This window comes from Melanostigma gelatinosum (genome assembly GCF_949748355.1).
Source record: "Melanostigma gelatinosum genome assembly, chromosome: 3".
NCBI lineage: Eukaryota > Metazoa > Chordata > Actinopteri > Perciformes > Zoarcidae > Melanostigma > Melanostigma gelatinosum.
Window position 1 is genome coordinate 10,617,907 of NC_136636.1, and position 25,501 is coordinate 10,643,407.

A 25,501-nucleotide genomic window follows, 5' to 3' on the forward strand; every position below is an offset into this window, starting at 1 on the left:
TCTTTTATACCCAAATGCTAACTCAGGGCCTGCGGGCAGTTCTCTTTGGCTAAGCGGACATCCAGAGGGCGTGGTTCGGCCTGAGCCAGGCGGAGAAGCAGGAAGTGTGCGTTTGCTGGGCGGGCAATAGAGGAAGGGGGTAAGTGGACCTCTGAGCCAATAAGAAGTGCTGTGTCTAATGTTGCAGGGATGTCTGAGGCTTTATGGGTTCCAGATTTGGGGCTGGAGCGTCAGTCAGCATGCACTCCCGTGTCTGCATTCTCGTTCATCAACTCACCATTAGTACAGGAATGAACCTAAACCTTCTATTTCTGACAGTCATCTGTGTAAACGTTGGTATTGAATACTTGTTATATGGTATTTTTATGAACACACATTGTCAACAGCTTTTCTTCCTACAACATAAAAGCCATCAATCATGTGCATTTTCATTTTTTCCTTTAACATGGAAACAAGTGTGAGTTCACACTAACATTTGTCTGCCATGTTTTTTTATCATGCTGATAACCGGACACTGTAAAAACAAATCCGTTAAACCCCGGGGTCACAACGTGGCCCAACTCAATCAAAATACTGCAGAAATTAAAAGACCAAAGGAGTTATAGGTTAAAAAAAATGCGCTTTGTTTATAATTGCAAAACTATCAAATTGTTTGCCATGCCAGACCGTAAAGTCCAAAACCAAACCAAAAAAAAGGATTTTTATAAATCTGTTGCAGCAGTTTTAAGTTGATCTGAGAGAACATTTGAGGTTGTGCAAGCATGCATCTTGGAAAGAATTGTATAAGATGAGCTTCCTGAGATTTGTCATTGTCTCTGTACACATTGATGTACTCTGAACTCCTACACACCTCGTAAGACATCCGTTATCTAACACCTAACCAGCGTTTTGGTGACATCAGCTGCTCCTAGTCATCTACGTCGGGTTGGGAAGGGAGCACAGACAGGACCCTAAATAACCCCTGACCTCAGTGGCCCAGTGACCTCAGTCTGCAGAGGTGAGAGAGCACGTAATTGTGCCATCCATGGCCTCGAGGCAGTGCCGACACATGTTCAACCTCCACACCGCGAACCCATCTGGGCCTGCAGCCACTTAAACACATTTCTACACGTTGGCAGTCATGACACAGCAGACAGGTCTCCTTGAGAAAATGACGGAACACAGCTCAAGCTAATGTTTCGTTTAAATCTCTGCAGAACGACCTGCAATTTCATCAAATGACTAAATCGTGCACTAATCTTACTTTGAATCCACAACAGTTTCCCAACATTGTGACCGTTTACACCTTACATGCGTCACGACTTGAGTGACTCATGCGTAGATCTCTGCGGAGAAATGTTGCGGGGAGTTTTCCGCTGCTCTAAGATGCTGAAATTTGGTACTTTTTGATGACAGCATACTTAATGGTAGCTTTTATATTTCAACACCTCCGAACATGTCTTTTTTTTTATCAGAGTTGCTGCATCTTTGATGTTTCCAAAACTGACACAAATTCAGTCACAGTCCAGAGACGTTATATGAAGACGCAGAGACAAGATATTCAGAAACTTGTATTATTTACAAACAAAAGTTTTCTGGGTTCCAACGAAAAACCTCATTTCACTCTTGACACGCTGCTTGACAGTTTCTAGCCGACAATTTGGTTGTGATTGCCGCGGCATTTGAAGGACCGTGTGTGCAGAGAGCAGTTCAGAAGATTCTTGATGAGCCTCGTGATTGCACTGGTTTACATTTCATTCAAAGAGGGACGTTGAACGGAAAGGAGCTCGATCCCAGTTGGGTTTAATCAACTTGGAAGAAAAAAAACCCCTCATCTGGCCATCAAAGCAAGGCCATGGACAGAGACAGTGAATTATATGAGGTCGTATTTACATAACAGGCAAGTCAACTCCAGGATTAACTGGTATTAGAATTTGGGCTTATTGGGAGCTCTGGTGGAGACAGTGGAGGGACAGGAAAGTCATTGTTGCGGAGGCTAATCTCGGGAGCTGCCGCTTACCTTGAGCAAAATCGTGGCGGTGTGCCACCATCATGGAAAAAATGAGCTAACAAAGCGAGTAGGCCTACAGGAATGTCGTGGCACATAGAAGAACAGAAGGGGAGAGAAGAGAGCGAGAGAATGGGAGAAGAATAAGAAAAGGGGAGAAGAAAAGGAGAAGAAAGGAGAGAGAGAAGGGGGAAAAAAGTGAGGCTGTCCAAACAGAACCAGATGCAGGAGTGTGGAGGTTCGTTTGATCTCTGTCCTCATAGGCTGATTGATGTTGCACATTTCATTTCCTTGTCAGAGTCTTGACATAATGTTTCACTAAACACTCGGGCCCTGCGCTCGTCTTCGTTTTATTTCCACGGGGGTCATAATTAACCCTTTCTAGAGCTGAAAATAGATCATACACATATCAATATATATCAATATATCAATATATATTAGTATATATTGGCTTACACACACACGCACACATACACACACAAGGGGGCTTGGATATCAAAGAAGGCCAATGTATTGTCTGTTTCTGTCTCTACAACATGTGGTTTGGTCCTGACTGAAATACTGCACTGAGGAGCGGCCATGTTGAAACTTTTGAAGTTCTCCAGGAAAAAAAAAAGGGGGAAAACAGTTTCTTTAAGACCGTAATGCAGTCAATTCAATTACCGTCATCCAGCAAAAGGACGAAGCACTGCGGTGACGTGCTCAGCTGGTAGGAGCGGGGCAGCGTGACCAATCATAAATGATGTGTTTGGAAATCCACGCTGGCTTGACAAAAGGAACTAATCATTAAATTCCTCCTCACCTTCACCCCGGGAGTTTCTTCACCCTCCTGGCTGCCGTTATTGATGTTTGCACATTGCACACTACACCCTCCTCCACCCCATACCCACCCGTCCACGGCTCCATCCCTCCCGAGGAGCCTATAGTGGCACAAAGGCAGACATCTGGGACCCATTTCCCCCCTGGAGAAGCCCTTCCTGTGGGGTATCCACTTAGAGGGTTTCTGGAGGAGCAGGGCGGTGGGGGGGATGAAGGGGTGAAGGTGCATGGTATGTGGGGGATGGTGGTGATGGGGCTTGGGGGGAACGAGAGGTGTGGATAATAAGCAAATCGAATGCAAACTGTGCAAAGGTGGAGATTTTGAAGGAAAAAATGGTAAACTCTCAAAGTTTAACCATCAATGGACAAAGAATATTCACCTCAAGAGTTAGATGAGAAGATTGATGCCACTCTCATGGAAGTGAGTTAAATATAAAGCTGGAGTCAGCTCGGTTAGCTTAGATTAGCATGAAGACTGTAAGCAGGGGGAAACTGCTAGCCTGGCTCCGTCCTAAGGTACAAAATCAGCCTATCAGCACCACTACGGGTCAACAATCAACTCTTTTATCTTTATTTGTTTAATCCTCCCAAAAAGTGTAAAGATTACAAATTGCGTCGGTGGATTTTGTTAGAACAGAGCCGGGCTAGCTGTTTACCCTTGTTAACAGTCTTTGCGCAAAGCTAAACTAAGATAATCTGCTGCTGGCTGTAACTTTGTGTTTACCGTACAAATGTCAGCGTAGCGTCAATCCTCTCATCTAACTCTCAGCAAGAGAGCCATACGTTTCCCAGAATGTCAAACTATTCCATTATGTCTGAGATTTCGAAATTATATAAAGCGCAGTTGGTAAGAATGTGCCCACAAAGGCAGAGAAACATTTTGATGATAACTTATTTGACATTCTTATGTATACAACTAATAAGTCCACATCGACAATACGTCTAAATTAGCCTCTCACGATGAATGAAATGAAACTTTCTGACAAAGTTAGAGCAGTTTTGGTTATTTCACTTGACAGATTTCTGTCTGCGCTGTTTTTCTCTGTGCTCCTCTGGACTCATATGGAAAACGGTGATATACATCTGTGCACCATTCACAGTATTCCAATCAAAATGTGACAGTTGGGCTATTTGCTCATGTTGCCAGGTCTGTCAATCAAACCTGTTCAAACCACACCCACACAGTCCGGATGAAGCGGATCCATTTTTTTTTGTGTTGAACTCTTAATAAATATTATTGTTTGGGCTTTTTCACATTTTTTATTTGATTGTTATTACTAAAAAAATGTTTTTAATGAAATCGACAATTCCAACAACTGGCAAACTCCATTTGCTGACGAAGACCATGTGACATGATTGAAATCTCCAGAATGTTTATAGATACCTTTAACATATGTGTTTTTCAAATGTAAAAGTGAAATCATGCATTCAAAAATGCTTCCCTCCCGCACTGCGTGCAAGCCTGTATTATTCTTGTTTAGCTGTGACTTATCTTCTCGTATTAGACCGTAATTTATCATAATATTTTGTGCTCAAGCTTCCTTCAAATGTCCCTGCTTTCATGTGTAATTAAGCCAATATCCTGCTCTGGCTCTGATTACAGTGTTTAAGTGGTGGGGTTCGTTCATGGCACATTACAAACAGTCCCAGTGGAGCTCACAGCTGAGCTGGGACTACAGGATGCTGGGTTGGTGTGCGCTGAGCAGCAGGTTGGGCTGGAGAAAGCCTTGTGTGGCTTATTCTGGGATATGATGGGAAGAAGAAGTGCATGATGGTTAAAAACAGACATCCACTGTGTGTCGTTGAGACTGTTTTCAGCACCACTCTCTTATAAGTCACTCTTTATAAAGGGCTTTGAAGTCGTAGAAACTTAATTAATCAAATGTATAATCCATCATTAAAAACAACATAACATTTCCCTTTGGTAATAATGCAGTTTTAAATGTAGGTAATTATTAGTAAAAGCCCCTTTCCAGCCACAACCTGGCAACCCAAAAACATTTATATAAGGCATTAGTAAGTTATTTATTAACTTTGAATTAAGACATTAGTTACAACACATAAAGACTTGAAAAGAGGGATCTAGTTTAAAAAGTTATGAAGTTTGTCAGTGTTACACACAGAAACAAACAAGTGGAAGATGAAACTTGTTCTGAGATTTGAGGCTAGATGTGTGTGTGTGTGTGCATGTGTGTGAGCGGGTAATGTTGCCTGACTGTTGCATCACATCATGTCCATATGTGCAAACAGAGGGTCATATGATCTACGTGTGCATGTGATAAAGTGACACCTGGACAAAAAATGGAAAAAACAGGAACAGTAACTTCTATGTGGATGAAAAAGAATCAACGTATTTTGTTTCTATTGAAACCGTTTCATGACCAACAGAAGGAAAACACACTGCTTATTCCAGTTAATAATGCTGACTCTGATCGGCCGGGCAGAGACGCTGACGTGATCGAGCCCTATAAATAGCAAATCATCACATGAAAGTCATTTCCTCTGCTGAGTCAGCTCTTCAAATTCAATGTTTTAGGTTCTTTTTCTTTGTAAACACTTATAAGAGTCGCCAAATCAGCCGATCGGAGCTGACCATGCTGGTTCAACTTCTGAAATGAGCTTAATAATAAGCCACAAGACAGCTTCATACAAAACGTGAACGCTGACAACAGAATACATTGTGATGAGGACGATATAAAGTTTGTATATTCACACCAATGCAATACAAGGCCACGGGTAGGAAAGGAAAACCACCGTCAGGTGAATGCGTTTCCGATCCTCTCTTGTTTTGATACGTACATGAGATACAATGTGCTCTCGTCTCAGTCTGAATATCTTCCAATTGTGAGGGCACTGACACACCTTTTGGCCTCTCTACAAACACGGCTCCTTGTTTCGAAAACCAGAGAAATCACCCCACAAATCAATCTAAACATCATGTCTTTAGATAAGGAGCCTGAGGGGAGTCAAGCACTGCTGTCTCCAATCTCACACTTCAAATACTGGTTCCTGGAAGCAGTGCCAACCTGGGATCTCCTGGATTAGGCACTATCACGCATCCACTCCTGTCAAACTCACAGTGAAGCACTGTGTGCAAGGTAGAGAGGAATGCTGCGTTTCTACAACAGAGCTATTGCATTAGAAACATCAACAGGGCCAGCTTCAAAGGGGCGCGCCTTCACATTGAATCAATCCCCACTTCCATTGGATTAGATGAATTCACCGAAGTTACATTTCTTTATGGTTTCTCTCAAATCCCTGGTTCTGGTTCTGGTTCCCCCATGTGAAGCCACTTCAAACAGCCTCTGCCATGGCATATCCCTTTGTGCTCTAAAACAGCAAATATGTGTGTCTCTAAAATGTTTCAGATGCGAGCTCGCAGTGGTCCCAGGGGCACGGACAGCATCGCACACAGCAAACACAAGAGTCAGAGAAGGGAAGAAACAACAGCCGAGTTGGGGTGTGCTGTTAACAGGCAGGTCTGCAGGGAGAGTTTGAATGACGGATGATGAGTGAGGATGAAGACAATACCGAGACAAATAAAAGGAAAAAGCAGAGATAGTGTGGGAGAAATCCTGCAGCAGTAGATTAGTGTGGTAATAGGGAAAGACGGGAGGCGAGGGGGGCTGCACAGGACCAGAAACATATGTTTCAGTTTGTAAATAAAACAGTAAATTTCTATGGATATTGCTTAAATATCTGTGGGCTTTGTACCTCGCTTTGCGGAAGTTCCTCGGAAATCATTCTGGGACTGCCTTCTTAAAATGCCAAAGCGGCTTCTTAACGTCAAAGAGGCCATCTGGTGCTCGACCAATTCAAGATGTTTGCGTTTCATTTAGACTTTTTCCTCCTGACGCATCTTTTTTTAGATCAAATGCTGCATTTTTTGTGTCATTAATACCGACGATCATAATTCACAGTGGAGCTGTTGTCCAGCACGCATCGCAGACATTAGTCAAAGCTGTGAGTCCCTGTTCACCCTGTATTACTGGTGGAAAGTAACCAAGTACTTTTACTCAAGTACAATTCTGAGGCACTTGTACTCTACTTGATTTACTTTGTCCCTCTGCTCCCGTCATCTCAGAGGGAAATATTAAACTGTGATGATCAAACAAATGAAGTTACTGGTTACTTTGAAGATAAACATTTTACAGACAGCCCATAACGTATGACGCATTGTTGTAGATTAATCAATCAACAGTTAATTGATCAATAATTTAACAAGTAGTTAAAATTAGCTTCACAATGCCAACATAAACATTAATGCATCAGTATATTCCTGGAATATAATTTATTCTGCCACTTAACAAGTACTTGTAATACCTTTTGCTGCTAATAGACTTGTTCTTCCACTGGTGTAAAATGATGTGCATTATTGATTATTAATAATGTGATATTGCTATGCTAACTAAGTGAAAGATTGCAATATTTCTTCCAATACTGCCATTAATACATTACATGTGAAAATACTGCATTAGTAGTACTAATTATGCAGAATGGCCCATGTCAGTGCTGTAATATCATGACGTCTGGATAGTTCAGACATTAATATGTAAACAGTATTGTTGCAGTTGGTCAAGACGGAGCTGATTTAACCACTTCATACACTGTTGGGGAGTTTAATCTATAACAATGCATCATCTTAAAAAACGGACCGTGATGTACAAAACACACAAATCTGAAAAGTACGTAAATCTGTCATAAATGTAGTTAAGAAAAATGTACAGAATCTGAGATGTAATGGTGTAGACGTAGAAAGTAAATGTATGGATATTTTACTTAAGTACAGTATTTGACTTTGTACGCATGTAACTGCTCATTTTGATGAGTCAGCGAGTACTCACGAGTCGCAGACGGGTGGAAGAGGTGCGTTTGTGTCGTTTTCTGACAGCATCTGCTGTGAAGGTGTGCATGTGTGCAATGCAAAGGAATATTTTCCCCTTTACGTTGTTTGTTATAGATTTTGATTCAGCTGCTGTTGCTCTTTACTATCTAATTATACAGGATGTTTAGGATGGTTGTGTTATTTGAAGGTCTAAACTTTAGTTTCCAGTCTCACCGCACTCTACCAGACTGCCAGTCAACACTTGAGACAACTTCCTTCCTTGATTTGGGTAGAAAGGAGTCCCATAATTGAATAAAACGAGACCCCTCCCTCTCTTTACATACCACACAAACTCACACACACACACACACACACACACACACGTTTTACAGGCTGGTGTATAAATTTAATAGGACGCATTTGGTTCCAAAGCCCCCAGCTTGCTCAGTGGAAAGTGAGCCGGATTGTTTTCCAGTTTCTTAATGTCGAAGTTTATAACGGACAGATAAAAAATGTTGCCATGGTGATTTAACCACAACATCGCAATTACCTTGATGCAATGAGACTCTGGGGGCTAACAAACAAACCAGTGTAATGTAATTAAGATATAAGTACCACCAAAAAATGTCCTTAAAACACAAGAGGAAGGATGCAGGAAAGCAACAAAGAGGGTGAAATAATGATAGTGGCTTCGCAATGATCAAAGTTACTGATACTTCTAGTAAATAAAGAAACACTGCGCATGATTCACTTTGCGTTACACTCGGGAGCAGCTGCAGGATTCAAGAGACACATTTCTTCACCAGATATCTTCATGTAAATGAATAACTTAGTGGATTATAGTGCACCAAACACTGACAGGGCTGTAATATTTCAGTCGCATATTTTTCAACTTCAAAGTCTTCCTATCAGGCCTTAACAAAATCACACACGAAAAATGTCTCTGCACCCAACCCCCCCCCCAAAAACCTTCCCTTTGAGGGGCAAAATAAAAATGTGGATGGATGGAATAATTGCCTGACTTCAAAGCGCAGCGTATTGACCTGCATTCACAGTTGCGATTACAGTGCTGTGGGGAGTTTCTTTCTTCATAAATGTGGCTTGGGTGGGGGGAAAGTGGTTTATTCCTCTCGTGGTGCAAATCCCACTCTAATGCCCGACACTGACCCTCCTGACCCGGGGTCGGTAGGAAGGAGGCTGTGTAGCACCTTCATTCTGCCCCTGTGACACTTTCTCATGCTACATGAAAGTCACAAGTCTTATGAAGAAAATTTAAAAAATAGTTTTTGCTGCTAAAATTCCGTAAAAGCTAAATGCTTTGGAGGAACAGAAACTGTACCAAAAAAATATGACTTCTTCAAAAAAAGGGGGAACAGTTATTCACAACAAAGCACAGGGCATGACTAAAAAAACGTTTTATTAACATGACTCTCAGATACATCCAAGAACACCTGCGTTCATTCTTTCTTCATTTCCAACATGTACAGAGATATAAGGAAATACAGCAAAACAATCTCTTGAAGCAACAATAGAAGCGTCATTAGCAGTTCAGATGAGGACAATACAATGCAAAGCAACATGCATGCACATGAGTGGTGTCGCTACCGTCACAAATCGAAGCCATGATTGAGGCCCATGTTCACACTGATCAAAAATAACACAAAAATCCTTCTTTACATTAAAAATGCCCCTTCATGGTTCACGAACACATCAAACCAGGACATGTGGTGCTTGTTACATGAAAGCAGTCACGTTGATGCTGCAGGATTTCGGGTGACCTGCCCTCTGCAAGACCTCGACACGCTCGGTTAAAGAGGTTCTTGGATATACATCGTGTTGTCACCATTAGGAGCGATGCACTGTGATATGCAGATTTCATCCATTTGACCGCTGTATGTGCAACATTTCATCATTCATTGAACAAGAACTTTTTTTTAAATAATAAGAAGATGTAAGCTGGGATGTCAAGCACACGTCCTTACATGGTGTACCGTACATGGTGTTGAACTGTTGGAAGGATGGCGCCCTCTAGTGGCTACAGCATGAAACGGCAACACATATTTACCACTGAAGATTGTGTGGAAGCACAGTAATTCCCTTCACTGAGTCATGAAAAACATTACCATTTTTTTTGGATGTATTGTGTCATGAAGAAATTGTGCAGATACATGACCAAGCAGGGTGCTGAGGAAATGAAAATATATCAAAGATCTTATAAAATAGGGCTGGATCTGTCTGTAAAGTGGCCAAGTCAGCAACAAACCCTGCAAACACGATAAAAAAAAAAGGATGAGGAGGTTTGGGCCAAGAAGGCAAGGGAGTAACAAGGATCAGGGTTCTCATCCACAACAAAAAGTAGTCCAACCTTTCTTCTGATTCCTCTTAAAATGTCCTTCAACACATCTGGACTCTCAGGCTGGGAAGCCAGCGCAGCGAGTGTACTCCAAAGTCTGTGTAGTCACTGCGGGATGTTTGAGTGCCCTTAGAAGTCACTGAGGATGCTGATGTCGGCAAACTCTTTGCGGTAGCGGTGAGCGGACAAGGCGAGCAGGAAGGACCACTTCAGGCTCATGAAGCTCCACACACAGGACAGGTAGAGACTCCGAGGGTCAGTCAGGGCTGTGTGGGAGGGAGAGACCATGACCATTAATCTGCTACGAAAGCAACTATCAACTCTTCTGAGAAGGCTTGCCACAAGATGTTGGAACACGGCTACGAGGTTTGCTCCCATTCAGCCACAAGAGCATCGGTGAGGTCGGGTGAAAAGGCCTTGGCCCATACGAACATAAACTTTAAACAATTACACTCACGAAAGCTTTACAAATCCAACTTACTCGTATAAAAGTACTTCCCTGAAAGTGACAAAAAGACGGACTCATCAACGGACTTACTCCTACTTACTGCTAAGTGAGTAGCCTCTGAAAGCAAGTGATCACATGTAGGATAGGACACATTATATCATTCACCACGACCACGTAGATATTTAACAGGTCTCAGAAGATGGGGGTCAAATCTTTCAAATCTTTTTGACTCACGTCCATTTTAAGCAGTTTGTTAATTTGGCCCGAAGTGTGAAAAACTGACCAAAATGACAAAATGAAACAGAGATAGCAATAGCAGAAACAAAAGGCAATGTACGTTGCATTTTGTGTAAGAGGGACGACCTTTTCTGACATTTTCTCAACTGGAGAAACTTGCTCCGATAATTTCCCAAAGGGCATTCTGGGAATTGTAGGAAATCTGCATGTAAACCTAAAAGAGTCAGGTGGAGGCGGAGTGGAGGCACCAAACTCGACCAGGATTCAAACCAATCATCTTATTCGCTCTCCAGCTTCTTTCAGCTGTTGCAACTTGTGCTGAATTTTTTCATTTCTTTGTTGATTGTGATTATTTACATTATTGTGTCTGATCTTTCTCTTACGTATTGGCCTTCAAACTTACATTGTGTCTGTTGGGGCTGTTACTTGTGTGTGTTCAGTGTGATTATACCACACTGCAGAACATAAACACTTTGAGAGAAGAACAGCGTGAACACCAAACTATGTGAGACAGGAAGGCGATGTAGAAGAACTTACACTGCTTGTTGCTGATGGCAATAGACAGGAAACTGAGGAAGGCCACGACTGCTAACAGAGAGACGAAGACCCCGATGAAGAAGAAGAACTTGAGGCCCTTGAGCCAGGTCCTCCAGTAGTCCTGCAGGTACATGACGTGAGTGATCAGGGTCCAAAGTGCCAGCACACCTGAGGGACAAACACAACCGACAGGTGAGCTTTCAGAAGACTACATGTTACACAGAGAGCTGCTTTGACCTAAGAACTACACATTGATAGATTTCTTGAGTCGATGAAACATTTTTAGATTTTTTTACAGGCAACCATGCCAAGACAAATACTACATAGACACGTGTGTCATAAAAACAATGATATGTTGATTTTCGGTGACTGACTTTCACCAGCAGATGTTGACTGCTCATACGTGACAGACGTCGACCCGAGTTTGTAAGGTCATGAACTGATGGTGGTATCAGGAGTGAGTGTGCATCTTCAGGCACATCATGACACAGCATGTTGCCAAAATGCTGAGCAAATGAATCACACTTCTTTCTTTGTGTTCCCCTTTTTGTTTTTGTGAATCTCCGCCACATGCAACAGTTAAATCACCGACCATTAACAGCCCTCACTGAGCGTAACTGGAGCGGTCTGACAGCAGCAGCAGTGTCGGTGTTGGGTGGCCATTGTTGAGAAAGCTGGAGAGTTAACGCGTTTTTCATAACACTGAAATGTTTTATCTTTGGGAACATGTATTACATCACTAAAATTGATAACAGTACATCCTGGGAACAGATGAGTGCAAAGGTTATAGATATGGACTTAAAAACCTCAACAGCAGCTCAAAGGTCACATGCATGGAAACAACCCTGAACACAACTCACTGCACACATGAATATGCATGAAGCCAACGCTCCATCTTTTGTTTTTGGTAGACTGAATGGGATCTGACGTTATAATAATCCATTTTAACACTCAAAATTTCAAATCAGAGCCACACTTAGAAATGACTCGACTCAGAGGATCATATTATTATCATACAATTACACTGATGCCAAACATTTGCCTTCAATTGTATGCAATTATGTGCCTTCTGAGCAAACAGTGGTTTCTATTCATTGAAGCACAAAATGAACTTGCAGTCTTCAAATGAATGGTACCATTACACTATTCAAACACTAGAACATGCTTTGAAATTTTTTGTAAATTATCATTAAATACAGGAAGTTTATATGTGGGATGATACTGTCCTTTTAATATTTTGTATTTGTAACATTTATTATACGAGCATTATTTATTATAACCTATGAAAAACGGTCATAATATCCAACTAATGTGGCAGATGTTTTGATATGTCTGTACTTTATAATACCTCCAATCATTTGAATTAGCTTCTACAACAGAAAAATTTGAAATTAAATGGAAAATCAGCAGCAGGATATACTGCTTTGACCTTGACAATATATGTATATATATAAAATACTTTGACTTATTGTGTGACACTGTTGATAGATTGACATCTCTGCCCTTCTGAAACACGTTTGCACTGTGGTCTGTGTAACTACAGGCTCATATTTTACGATCAGTAGGTTTAGTAACTAGGAAACCTTCAGCTCACTGGTATTTTATCAGAATACTGGAATAAAAACATGCACGGGACACTTGAGCTTTACCATGACACGCGCAAAAAAAGAAGGGGGAAAAAGCACTGTTGCAAACAGTGTTTACCTGACAGTCCTCCCATGGCAGCAGTCCACGGCTGATTGAACGCGATGTTCCACACCAGGAAAGCAGAAAACCCCACGAGCACACCAAACGACGCATAGCCGATACTGATGTATGTTTTATTAACAGCCATTTTCACACAAAAAACAAAGGTGGTCAGAAAGCACCCTGACCCACGAGATCAACGAGACGGGACACAACAGTGTGCGTGAGTGCGCGCGCGCGCGTGTGTGTGCGTGTGGTGTGCCTGAGCGAGTGCAGCGAGCTGGTAATATCAAAACAACTGCATCCGGTTAATCTAGAGGACACAATGTGACTGACTGTGTGAGAACTGCTGACTAATAATTGTTGTCACACACACACACACGCACGTGGGGTAAGAGTGAAACATGACAACGCGGTTTTTTTTTTACATGAATAGCTGTCTTCTTTTTTCTACCCAAAATAAATACATCGCTTCAGTCGACGTCAACTGACGTTAACCAAAGAGATGCTGCGGAGTCCTGCAACTACCTCAGAGTGAGTGGACACAGCGCCCCCTACAGGAGCAGAGGCCACACAAGACAACACTCCACCTGTTGCCATTGGCTTTACCTCCGCAACGCTGTTTCAAATTAATATCAATCATTGCGAATTCAACCTCTTGATTTTCTTCAAATATCTTTATTTTCTGCAAAAAAAAATAATTGCCGTAAAATAACAAAATGTTGTCAGTGTTATGCAAGCGATGAAATCACTCTCAGTAAATTGTGTATGAACAGTGTAAGTTGTGGGAGTTAGAAGAGCTGAATAAGTTTGATTTTTGCTTTTCTTCAAAGTTGAAGACCTGAGACCTGAAAGGGTTTGAAGTGTAAGTAAAGTGTAAGCATTGGCATGAGAAAATAAATTGGGTATTGTGTAAGAATCTTTATTTTGGAACATTCAAACCTCCTGCTTCATCAAACTGCAGAATCACTACCAATTATTGTGCTTTGTAGTCTCTTGAAATTTGTGCCAACATTTGAACCTGTAATGCTTCTTACGTGATGAAAAACTTGATTAAACACAACTCAACCAACATGAGAAAGAACACTCACATAGTTGACAAATTGACGATAAACAAAAACTACAAAAAAAGAATCAGCAACTTTAGTAATCAACCGTGTGTCTTTTTAAGTAAAATATATGTTCCAGCTTCTCACCCGTGTATATTTGCTGGTTTTCTTAATCGTTTATGAAAGTAAACAGAAAAACCGTCAAAACATAATCAATGTGAGCTTGGGTTCGGAGAAATTGAGGTAGAATAATCAAATAAATGATCAGCAGATTATTTAACAATTTAAAAAAGTGTCTTTAAAGTAGGTGCAGCCCTAGAACAGGACACCTCTGGAGCGCAGGAAGAGAGGTAAACATGACAAATATAAACTCTACTTCAGTTTTGAATTACCTACGGCATCTGGCTCTCTCCACAGTCATTTCAAAGAAAAATAAAGTACAAAGGATCAATAATGTATCCGTGGTTAATGAAAACATACTTCAATGAGAAACATTACTGAATAAAAACCTTCTTGTCGACTAGACTGAATGAAACCAATACAATGTCTGTTTAATAACGCCAGATGAACATGTGTGATCAGAAAAGAAAAATCACATTCAAGTAGTTTGCAATCTGTGAAAACTCACAACCAACCACCCACCAGCAAGTACTGTATAACAGCAGCGTGGCGACGCTCGAGCTGGGCCGTCAGTTTAAGACAAACATGGCAGGTAGTAATAATAAAAGAAATCATCCAACTTCGTCTTCATGACGTTGATCATGGCGTCGTCTCGGTAGATGCGCTGAACCAGCATGTCTTCTCTGGAGAACACCAGCAGATCGCACCACTCCGTGCCCGTCAACATCATCTCTCCTTGGATTTGCCAGTAGTGCGAGTGGTTGCTCTTCAGTTGCAGGATTCCATCCGGGTAGAACAGGAACTTGCACTCGATGAAGCTCCTGAACCCGGTGAACTTGACGTGCACCAGCCCGAAGCTGGGAGTCTCCTTGGGGTCGTACACCAACCCGCCGGGCAGCGCCCCTAGCCACGGAGCATTCGGGTGGATGATGAACCCGCAGGGGGACCAGTTGACGCGCAAATGTTTACAGTATTCCCGAAGTGCCTCGGCCTTCATTTCCTCCTCTATCTGCGCCGCCTTGCACCGGGGCAATCTTTTCTGTATCTTGAATAGCAGGTGCTGCGCGTTGGTCTTTCCTGGTTTGAGCTTGCAGACTTCCTTGAACCGGCTGGTCAAACGCCGAGTCCTCAGCTTCTCTTCTTCCTCCTTGTGTCCTCGCGTGGATTGCTCCAGCAGGTGCGCTGCCTCCCAGGTGATCTGCATGACGTTCATGTGTTCCTGCTCCTTGGCGCTGAGGGTAAGCACGACCGGCATCGGCTTCAGTCTGTGATCAGCCAGGGGGAGCAGCGGTCGAGGGGGTTCGTCGATGTGAATCCTGTAATCCCTTTCTGATGGTACGGGGCACTGATAGGACAGGGAGCAACCTTTAGGGACTTTACCAAAAGCACAGTCCACCAACTCCACATCCTCCGTGAGGCCCATTTTAGTTATCAGAGGCTTCTTGTCATCTGGAAAATACTTGAAGGCTTCTGTGAGCCTTGTCAAAAAGGACCGGCAGTCAGTCGGGGCAGGAAGGAAAGATTGGTGGGTCGTCATCCTGTATGAAACAAGTTACAATTATTCGCGATATATTAAATGAAAATATAATAATCACAATTATAAAAGTGCAGTCATTCTTACCGTGGTAATTCTAGCATGGTTTTCTGTCGGGACCACCTTGGCTTCTAACATTTCGTAGCAGGAAGAGAACATTTTTTATTATTTCACGCATCAACTGTTAAAAACAAACAAAACATTCGATACTAGTCCTTAAGGGCGCCACGGTGTTTTCCCACAGTTCTTACAGGATCATTTTAGGGATATTTCCAGGACATCTTCAGATCAAAGTTGCACGATAAAAACCCATTTGGGACAACTTCATTTTCTCCAGAGCATTTTTGCTCTGTATTGTAATTCTCTGGGACTTATCCATGGCTGGATATATACAGGGTTTGTTTTGTACCCAGATGAACTCTGAAAAACGATACACCTTTACTCTGAGTGGAAAAAGTCACAATCAGAAGTTACCACGGCCCAAAGCAATCCTAAAAATACTTACTTTGCCTTAACATCAGCATAAAAAAAAATACATTCAAAGTACCGGTATCTATTTCCATTTGAGCAGGAACATAAGCATACCTGAGCCGGTCAGGGGCGTTTCTGATGACAGCTCAACAACCACGTGACTCTGCTTCCAACTAGAACATTGTTCTGGATGACTGGATGTTTTTCTACGACATCACAAAGCTTCTCCAGCCTGTCAGTTAGATTTATTCATGAAATGCTTTTTTAAATGGGGTTCTATGGCATTAAAACAACCTTACCGTTGAGCCTGTTCCTGACTTTTTATCACGTTTTTGAAGTTCCCGACTTCTACTTGTGCTCTCCTCACTCCTGGGTAGCGGTGTGAGATCTGGGAACCACGGTGCCGAGGTATCCGAGGCTGCTGCGGAACAGTCCTGGTCTTCATCAGCGTAACAGTCCTCGTCTTCATTAGCTGAGATGGTTCCTGGAGAGTCTGGGTTGACCTCAACCACTCTTACGTGGAATGAGTCAATAATGCAGGACATGCTGGTTTCCTCTTTGTTGGGGTCACTTTCCACATTTAAAATGAAGTTACCAACTTCCCACAGCTCTAGTTGATGTTCTGATCCCAAACTTATGTCTTGTTCAATTTGCTCTTCTTTAGGTTTCTTAGACAGCGGCTCTGATATTTCCGGATCCACCTTATTGCTCAGCTCAGGGGGCTGCTCTCTGACGTCTGTGGCTGCTCCAGTGTCGTGGGTAATGTTCAGCTCAGGGGGCTGCTCTATGGAAATGAAGTTAACAACTTCCCCCGGCTCCTGTTGTTCTGATCCCAAACGTATGTGGTGTTCAATTTGCTCTTCTTTAGGTTTCTTAGGGAGCGGCTCTGATAATTCCGGATCCACCTTATTGCTCAGCTCAGGGGGCTGCTCTCTGGAAATGAAGTTACCAACTTCCCCCGGCTCTAGTTGTTGTTCTGATCCAAAACTTCTGTCTTGTTCAATTTGCTCTTCTTTAGGTTTCTTAGATAGCGGCTCTGATATTTCCGGATCCAACTTATTGCTCAGCTCAGGGGGCTGCTCTCTGACGTATGTGGCCGCTCCAGTGTATTGGGGAACATCTATTGTGGAGAAAAAGGAGAATGCTAATAGTAAGTATTTATACATTGTTTGCTTTACTTTGGGTATAAAAAGAATAAAGCCACAGTACGGGCCCCTTGAAGCTGTAGTTCTGTTTGCACACCAGAAAACAATGCTGTCGAACAGATAAAAAGGGAGACAAGTGAAGCTCTCCATTCATTGTTTGAACATGCTCAGATCTTTTTTTGCAGTCAGGGGTGGATGTACTCATACACTTTAGATGGTTTTATAATCAACGTATTTTCAAAGACGTTTTGGTAGTTTCTATATTCCCTGCCCGGTGTACAACGTCGCTAGATCAATAAAGCCAGTTTACAATGTCACAAAGATGGCCCTCCTGGTTAGATGGTCATGCTGTACACCTAAACAACCTCCGGAGGATGTTAGGTTTAGATTTGGGGATTGAAAAGAGGGATGTTTTTAGAGGGAGTGTTTCGAGGCTGAGTGGCTCCATTATCTTTTTCTGGCATTATTCTCCAGAAACAATTCAGATTCTCAGCTGAGGGAATAGAATAATATGCAGTGTGTTGGATTTGAGTTTGTAAATCTTAACCCATGTTAACCTAAGTTTTGGTTAATTACTATTACTGCTATGATTCTTTCATAAATGTACGAAGTAAGTAAATAGATGTACAGGTAGCATGTTCATTTGTATTTTTCTATCAGCACATGCCATAAATGACAATAAAAAAAGAAATAATTTTGTTTGACTTTTGTATGTTGACGTTTTACTGGACTTAGCAGTTAGTCCAAAATGGCGGAGACGTGGCTCTGTTGTTAGTTTTCACGTCTCATCAGTGCTGCTTCTTTGGCGAGTCTCCTTATCTCTCTGAGGTTTTAGGGTTAGTCGCAAAGAAAGTCTGCCTGTGTCAAACTTGCTTTTGTCGTACATCCCTCTGGTCTTGAACAATGTTTATTTTAAAGAGTAATTTGAGAGTTGGGTATTAGTTGAGGGAGAATACTTTGAAAGTATACTGCTTTACAGCATACACAAATACTTAAGTGAAGAACATTCACCGGTGTACTCAAGTAGAGCACTTACTTGCATAAACTGTTACGATCACAGCAGAAAGCTTATACAATGTAACGTTGCAGTTCAGTTTAAACCGCTACACTGTTATTAATATTACGTTATTTAACGTTACGTTTCATTATGTAGTTCAGCTCTAGCGTTAACTAACATGGGCTCGTTTCCAGCCTGATGCAGAGACATAAACCTCACATTGCAATAACAATTAAAACTGAGCTGTATTACCTAATGTCAGTAAATAAACACACCTATCCTCTGTAGCTGTATCTCAGGGTTAAGCACCATGTGCAGAACATCCCGCAGATGTTTGTTTTCCTCGCAGTACGCCTCCACAATAGTTTCAATCTCTCCAAATATATCCACGGCCACAGAAGTAAAGCGTTCGGTTAAAAAGCTCCTGAAATGCTGCAGTCTGACGTTCGACATCTTTAACAATAATGTTCGATCAGAATGTTTGGAGATTGACTTCTTCCCGTCGACGCGCGCGGAATCTCAAACCAAGGAAATCAACCGGAACATGTTAAAAAAAAAAGGGACTTCCGTTGAGAAAAAGTCTTCTTTATGATTTACACGTGAGGCATTCTATTTGTTAAATGAGCGCTCTCCTCGCGACGTTCGGCAATTAATATATATATATATATATATATATATATATATATATATATATATATATATATATATATATATATATATATATATATATATATATATATATATATATATATATATATATATATATATATATATGTGTGGATTTGTACCCACGATTAATAATGTTGGATTAATTAATCATAGTTCGTAATTCTAACTATTGACATTACTTTTATGGCATAGCATAAAACCATATTATATTTGAATTACATACTTGTATGGTTTTAATACTCGACACGTGATAGATCATTTCAAATGTTTGCACTGGGTGTTCTCTTTTTATGGATTCCAATACATGTGGGAGTGAATGGGATGAAGTGAGTACATTTACATACAAATGGGTACAGTGGTGACAGAATCTTTGGAATGAAACTCAGTCTTTGTGTTACAGATGAAAGAATAAAGAAAACAGGCTATTGGCTGTTTGGGGTGGTTGAGACAAAACCAGTGGTGAAAAAAGTACATGCTCAAGTAGTACACTTAAGTACAAATTCGAGGTACTTGTGCTTTAGTTGAGTATTTCCATATTATGCAACTTTATCTACTCCACTACATCTCAGAGGCAAATAATGTACATTTTACTCCATTTTTGAGATTACAATTTTTTATGCCCTTCGTGTTCAGTGGAATGTATCTCTACATTTTGAATTCTACCCTTTTTGGGTTGAGAAAATATGCCTACTTCACAAGATAAACAAACTTTTCAAAATGGATTTGCTGGAAAAGCCATTGTCACAAAGCTAAAGACGGCTTTTTTTCTGAGCTCATGACAATCTGACTTATTAGAGCTACTTTTATTTAATTTTAGAGGATGTATGAGAGGATGTATTTTTTAAGACTCCCCCTCCACTTAAAATGTGTTTTGCTTATTGCTTCATTTGGATGCACGACCCTCTCTGTGCTGAATGATGCAGGCGCTGTGCAGAGTTTGCCACTAGAAGGCTGTTTACACGTTTATCTGATGAATAGGGGAAGTGTATCTCTGCTCACAAGCACACTTATGTGGCTTTAATTAGTTTGGAAGACAGTGGTAGCCCAATATGCAATTTACGCTTTTAATCTCCAGAGTATAGTATTTAATTGGGGAATTGGGTACACAATCTCCTTTCCTAATTATTTTAAGAACAACAAGACAAATAGAGAGACATGCCAATCTACTGCTTCGCACTCCAGCCCAGTAGGGGGCGGTAATCCACGCATAAAATGGTTTGCCAAACGCCAATAACCACCACAGAAGATGATTAGAGAGCTACCAGGTGACAGCTAAAGTGAACCGCTCTACTATCAGTCTGCGTAGTGAAGCAACAGACCGGTGTAAATACAGTAGTAACGTTTACTATTTACGGGAGACACGTTTTGCAACTTTGAGGCGATTTAGTTGATACCGCGAGCACAAGTAGGTGGACGTCATCGTTGGTGGAACAACTGAGTGAACACTGTTGCTTCGAGTTTTAGCACAAGTAACGTAGACGACGTTAGCTATGATGTTAGGTATCTAGCAAGCAAAAGCTAGGTAACCTCCGTGTGTTTACGGTCGAGTAGCTCGTTGCTCTACGTTAGCTGTCACGTTATTGACAAAACGCCAGGTGGCCAGGTACTCGGTGAAGATGGGTGACATGGACCCATCGACATCCCATGCATATCAGTCGAAGGTAAGTGCTTTTTGGTAACTGTTTTACAGTGCGTGACATTAGTTTGCAGACACGGCTAACGACGTTGATCGAGGTTGTCACCACACGGTGTGTCGCAGCTGCTGGTTAGCGTTAGCTCACAGCGCTAATGTTCTCATAATGTTAGCTCCTGGTGCAGACATTAAATAAGTTGCACGAATTTAGATAAGCTCAGTTTTAACTTTCACTACTCAAAGCTGTGTGTAAGAATGACACATCGCGGTCACTTCAGACGCTACTTTATAAGAGAGTTGACGATAAAGCTATCTTAGTTTAATCGAAAAGAAAACATTCCATCACCATTGCGAAACATGCTAACATTAACGTTTGTTTGCTAAGCGTTGTATTTACGCCATCTGCATTTATTAGTTAACAATTAGCTAGCTGACACGGACGTATTAATGCCTCTTTGACGGCCTTACGTTTATTTGTTGCTTCCTAGTTTTGTTTTGCTTGTTAAACTTTGATGACGCGAACCAGCAGCCAGCTTCTTAGCATTAGTTACTTTGCTGTCTATTGCTAACCGAGCTAATATAAATGTCGTTTTTTACTCTTTAATCGGTGGGAATGTTAACCGACAAGTCAAGAAAGAAACGTGTCCGTGCGGTTGATCAAACGTCAGCATGTGTTCGTCAACATGTTTTTGTTTTTTCCAATATCAACATCAGTCCGTCGCATCGGGCCGACGTTGAGTGTCCGTTAGCAGAGCAACGTCTAGTAGTGTGTCGATCAATTGTCGTTAATGTCAACGCCATGTCGGGAGTTGTAGATTTGATCATGAGGCTAATGTTTCATTGCTGTGACTGTGTTTCAGGGGTTTAGTCCGCCATACAGGAGGACAGTAGAGGATTTTAACAAGTTTTGCACTTTCGTCTTGGCTTATGCCGGTTACATCCCATACCCGCAAGAGGTGAGTAAACGAGGCAGTTAGTGCGTGTAGCTAACATTACAATTATCGTATTGTATTGTTCATGCACTCTTCATTGACCTCTGAGGACTGTTATATTAACCATCTTTCCACATGTGAACCACAAAGTATCCTGGTAAAGTATAACAAACTAAACACAAATAAATACATGTAACGTTACAGTATAGTGGATAACACAATCCTAAAATTCATAAAAATAAAATACTCACACAGATCAATAAAATCAACATGTTTGTGGCAAATTAATGAAGATTCATTTGAAAGAAAATGCGTTTTTCAAAACTTGAAGAGGATATTTATTGACCACATGGATGCAATCATTTTTACGTAAGTCCTTCATATCTGTTGTGACTGACATTGTGCGCTCTAGACTTTGTGTTGGTGGATGTCGTTATTCTGAAAGGTGTAGTGAAACATGCATTATGATTAAAACATGTACCCCCACTTCCAAAACATTGAATCCCTGTCCCTGATAATTCCTGTTTATCAAGGGATGTGGCTTTTACAGTGTTTATTTGGTGTCTATTGTTACACACACACACCTTTTTTCTCCCAAACTCAGTTCTCCCAAACAACAGTTCAAACCTCTAGGTGCAGACCCAGCCTTATGAGGAGGCCGTCCCTCTGAGAATACAACATCATTGTTGTTATCCATTGTTAGTCAAATGTACGTCTTCTTCCTCACCACCAGCGACAGAGATTTCTAGATTCTGACTTGTTTTGGTGAAGTTGTGCTATACAAATAAACTTGCCTTGCCTTGCCTTATTGTTAAGTGGATGAATCTGTTAATTACCAGCTTTACCTGTGGAAGTTTGAACTCACTCACCCCTTGTTCTCACATACATTGTTCCAGGACTCTCCACTGCGCAGCAGTTCCAGTCCTCCCAACAGTACAGGCAGCACAGCTGACAGCGATGGCTGGACCCCGGGACCCCCAACATCCTGCCCCCAGCGCCCCCCCAAGGTCCCCCAGGACAGGAGCAGGAAACGTCCACAGCCAGGATCCACGATGTCCAGTCACACCAAGAAAGATGTGAGTTGAATTGATGTCGCACCATTATCCTTACATGGCCATCTTCAGCCATTTAAACATGCATGCCCCCTTTTCTCCCCCTGCAGCACACAATCGCCACTCTGCACCCAGATGACCGCAGGAAAGCTGACAAGCTGAAGAAGAAGAAAAGGAGAAAGGAGAGGGAGCATGCGGCCGGTGAAGAAAGTGGTGTTCAGCAGGCCCACTCAGCAGTCCCAGAGCTGCAGTACCCAGTCTCCTTTGGTGGCCGAATGATCAAAGAAGAGCCTGAAGATGAGATCAGCATTCCTCTCCACCCCCAGATCCTGCCTAGCCCGGCCCCCTGCAAGGAGGAGCCCAACGAGGAGCATCGAAACTGGGACGGTCAAGACCTTGAAGAAGGGGTGGTGAAGGTACAGAAGGTGGAGGGCCTTTCAGGAAACAGAACGGTGTTCCGCCAGGGGAAACAGGTGGTGTTCAGAGACGAAGACGGATCAGAAGAGGACGAGGACATCATGGTAGACTCTGGTAAGGGTTCTTCTTTGATTCATTGTATCGCATTGTTACAAATGACACAAAGTGACCAAGCGTAACTCTGCGTATGCTCTCTCACGTCTTCTCAGACGACGACTCGTGGGACCTGGTGACGTGTTTCTGCATGAAGCCTTTTGCGGGCCGGGCCATGATCGAGTGTAACAAGTGTAACACCTGGATCCACCTGTCGTGTGCTAAGATCCGCAAGAGCCACGTGCCGGAGTCGTACATATGCCAGAGCTGCCGAGAGTCACACGGAACCCTGGACGCCCGGCGCTCTCATCGCTCACGCGTGGGCCCACGTAAGCATCTGCTAGACTGACCCTAGGCCGGACCTGAACTCTGACCCCTTCCACACCTGCTCCCCCTCCACCTGCAGGACTGACCCTTCCTCAAAATTCAGGTCTCGCACCCTTCGGTCCTCTGTCCTTCATGATCAGCCATGCACTCTTTTTCTAACACTTTGTTGGACCTATCCTGAGCCCTTATCCCATTTGGAAACAGTTTTGAGTGTCATTTTAGATTTACTACGGTTTGTGACTGCTTCCCTACGGACTCTGTGCGTAAGGCAATCACTGAATGTCTGTTTGTAGATGACATTAGCGTAGCAGCAAACTTCTACTGTTGGGACTTGGTGTCTCGTGAACACTGGAAACATTTGAACTGCCATTAAAGAGAGAATACACAACTGCCACCCACTATGGTGCATGCTGGGATTACTTTTTCTTTGTTTTTGTTTAAAGAACCCACATGACCGTTCTGTCATGGGGACAGGTTTGTCTTTCTGATTAAACTGGATTTGATTTCTCTCACAAGCTTCTTGCTGCACAATTAACTGTTAACAAGTTAAGCCTCGTGTTCGTTGCTTCAGATGGTGCTATAGTATTAAGCTGAGGTATAATCCAATAGAACAAAGATGTAGGAAACTAGAGTCTGCATCCGCTTCGTATGTCTGTTTTGTTATTTAAGACATTGTGAAAGAATAGAATTGAGGCTTGAAGCCTGTACAGCTGAACAGAGCGCTTGTCCCTCTCCCGTCTACTTCGCAGACTGTCTTCCTGCCTCAGGCTACTCGGCTAAAATCAAAGTGTTACTTGGCCGCACATACGCTTTCCCACAGTTTGCTTTTCAAATAGTTTAAACAGCGTTCTTATTTCAACAGAAGTCTCGTTAATTCACAGATAAAAGAAGCCAGATGTTTTCAGTAAAGGCGTTGTCTTTTTCCTCTGTCAGTGTTTTTGCTGCATTCTATGACTGAACAGCTGTATTCATAAATGCTTTTCTTTTCCAGTCACCTTGGTTTGCAACCGTTCCATGCTCATGACAGTGTTTTCAGAGACTGGTATGTTTATAGAAGGGAACTCCTACGGCCGTCCTGTTGAAGTATCGACAGATTAAAAAAAACCTGTCTTAACTGGAAAAGTGGTGTTAGAAAGATTCTCTCAAAAGTCCAGTTAAAATGATGCATGCGAGTGTGTGTGTGTGTTTGAATGGTGTGTGTTTGAATTGTGTGAGGGTGTTTGCGATGCATGTACTGCTATGGCTCAACGGTCTTTGTTCCTCTGTAAGACGGAGAAATGGACATCTACACGGTACCACAGGCCGGGTCGGTTTGTTTGTCTCTGAAAGGTCAGATCAGAAGAACATCTCATCCTCTCATCACCGCTCACTAATGCTTTCACAGCAGTATTCAGTCACTTCCAAATGCAGCAGGTTTATGGAAAAAGGGTTGTTTTAAAGGCACTTTTTTCCGAATACTTGTAATTGGATTTTAAGCTTCGTTATTCATGTGCCATCTGCTGTTTCTCATTATGTAAGCCATACTGTAGTGACAGATTTTAGACTCGGAACCTTTTTATATTAGTGCAGGATGGGGATTTTACAATGCAGAATCATTGACTAACACACTGACTGTTATGTAAAGAACATAGGACGTTCTAAGAGTTCAAAGTGGTCAAGCTGGTCTCTGCTCTCGTCTTCTGGGTTTTTACTAGTTCGTACCCAGCAATCGCCAGATCTTTAAAGATCAGGTTGTGATGTCATCCAAGACGTTTCAAGACCTAAAATTATTTGCCGTTTCTCGAGGACAACCTGAGGAGACATCTTCAGGCACAAATGTGTAATTTTAGTCTGCGTCTTTAAGACATCAGTGTCATTAACGTTAGCATTGCTCATCGTGATACAGAGAGTTTATTCTGATCTTGGGTTATCCTATCCCCTTAATGAGAAAGCGTCGTCTGTACTGTGGTGCAAACTGTTTCTGTGAAACTACTGTAAACTATTGTAAATAAAGAGTTACCATTTTAACTTGAGGCCTTTTTGTCTTTGTACTATCTCAGGGCATTTTCTGAAACGTGCTGCTTCATCAAATCAAACAAGAATCTGATATTTCCTATTTATTGTAGTCTTTACAGGACGGAACACGGGATCCTCAACCATACAGTATATTTATTACTCATGTGGGTCTGTT

General features: G+C 42.0%; 2 protein-coding genes across 2 annotated transcripts; one reads left to right on the forward strand and one right to left on the reverse strand.

Annotated features, from left to right (window-relative positions):
- Positions 1 to 9,176: 9,176 nt before the first annotated feature.
- slc48a1b (solute carrier family 48 member 1b) lies at positions 9,177 to 13,040 on the reverse strand (the record flags this gene model as incomplete). The annotated part of the gene is made up of 3 exons (XM_079266472.1): positions 9,177 to 10,250; positions 11,207 to 11,374; positions 12,911 to 13,040. The coding sequence occupies 3 exons, from the start codon at positions 13,038 to 13,040 to the stop codon at positions 10,114 to 10,116; spliced, it is 435 nt and encodes a 144-aa protein (XP_079122598.1). The 3' UTR covers positions 9,177 to 10,113.
- Positions 13,041 to 20,269: 7,229 nt separating this feature from the next.
- phf13 (PHD finger protein 13) lies at positions 20,270 to 25,263 on the forward strand. The gene is made up of 5 exons (XM_079266469.1): positions 20,270 to 20,538; positions 21,371 to 21,466; positions 22,339 to 22,518; positions 22,605 to 23,025; positions 23,121 to 25,263. Exons 1-5 carry the CDS (start codon positions 20,494 to 20,496, stop codon positions 23,351 to 23,353), a joined length of 975 nt encoding a protein of 324 aa, XP_079122595.1. The 5' UTR covers positions 20,270 to 20,493; the 3' UTR covers positions 23,354 to 25,263.
- Positions 25,264 to 25,501: the final 238 nt, after the last annotated feature.

Coding starts and splice junctions, on each gene's coding strand:
- phf13 (XM_079266469.1), top strand. CDS start 20,494: ATGGGTGACATGGACCCATCGACATCCCATGCATATCAGTCGAAG. Junction 22,519..22,604: donor CCAGTCACACCAAGAAAGAT/GTGAGTTGAATT, acceptor CTCCCCCTGCAG/CACACAATCGCCACTCTGCA. Junction 23,026..23,120: donor GGACATCATGGTAGACTCTG/GTAAGGGTTCTT, acceptor ACGTCTTCTCAG/ACGACGACTCGTGGGACCTG.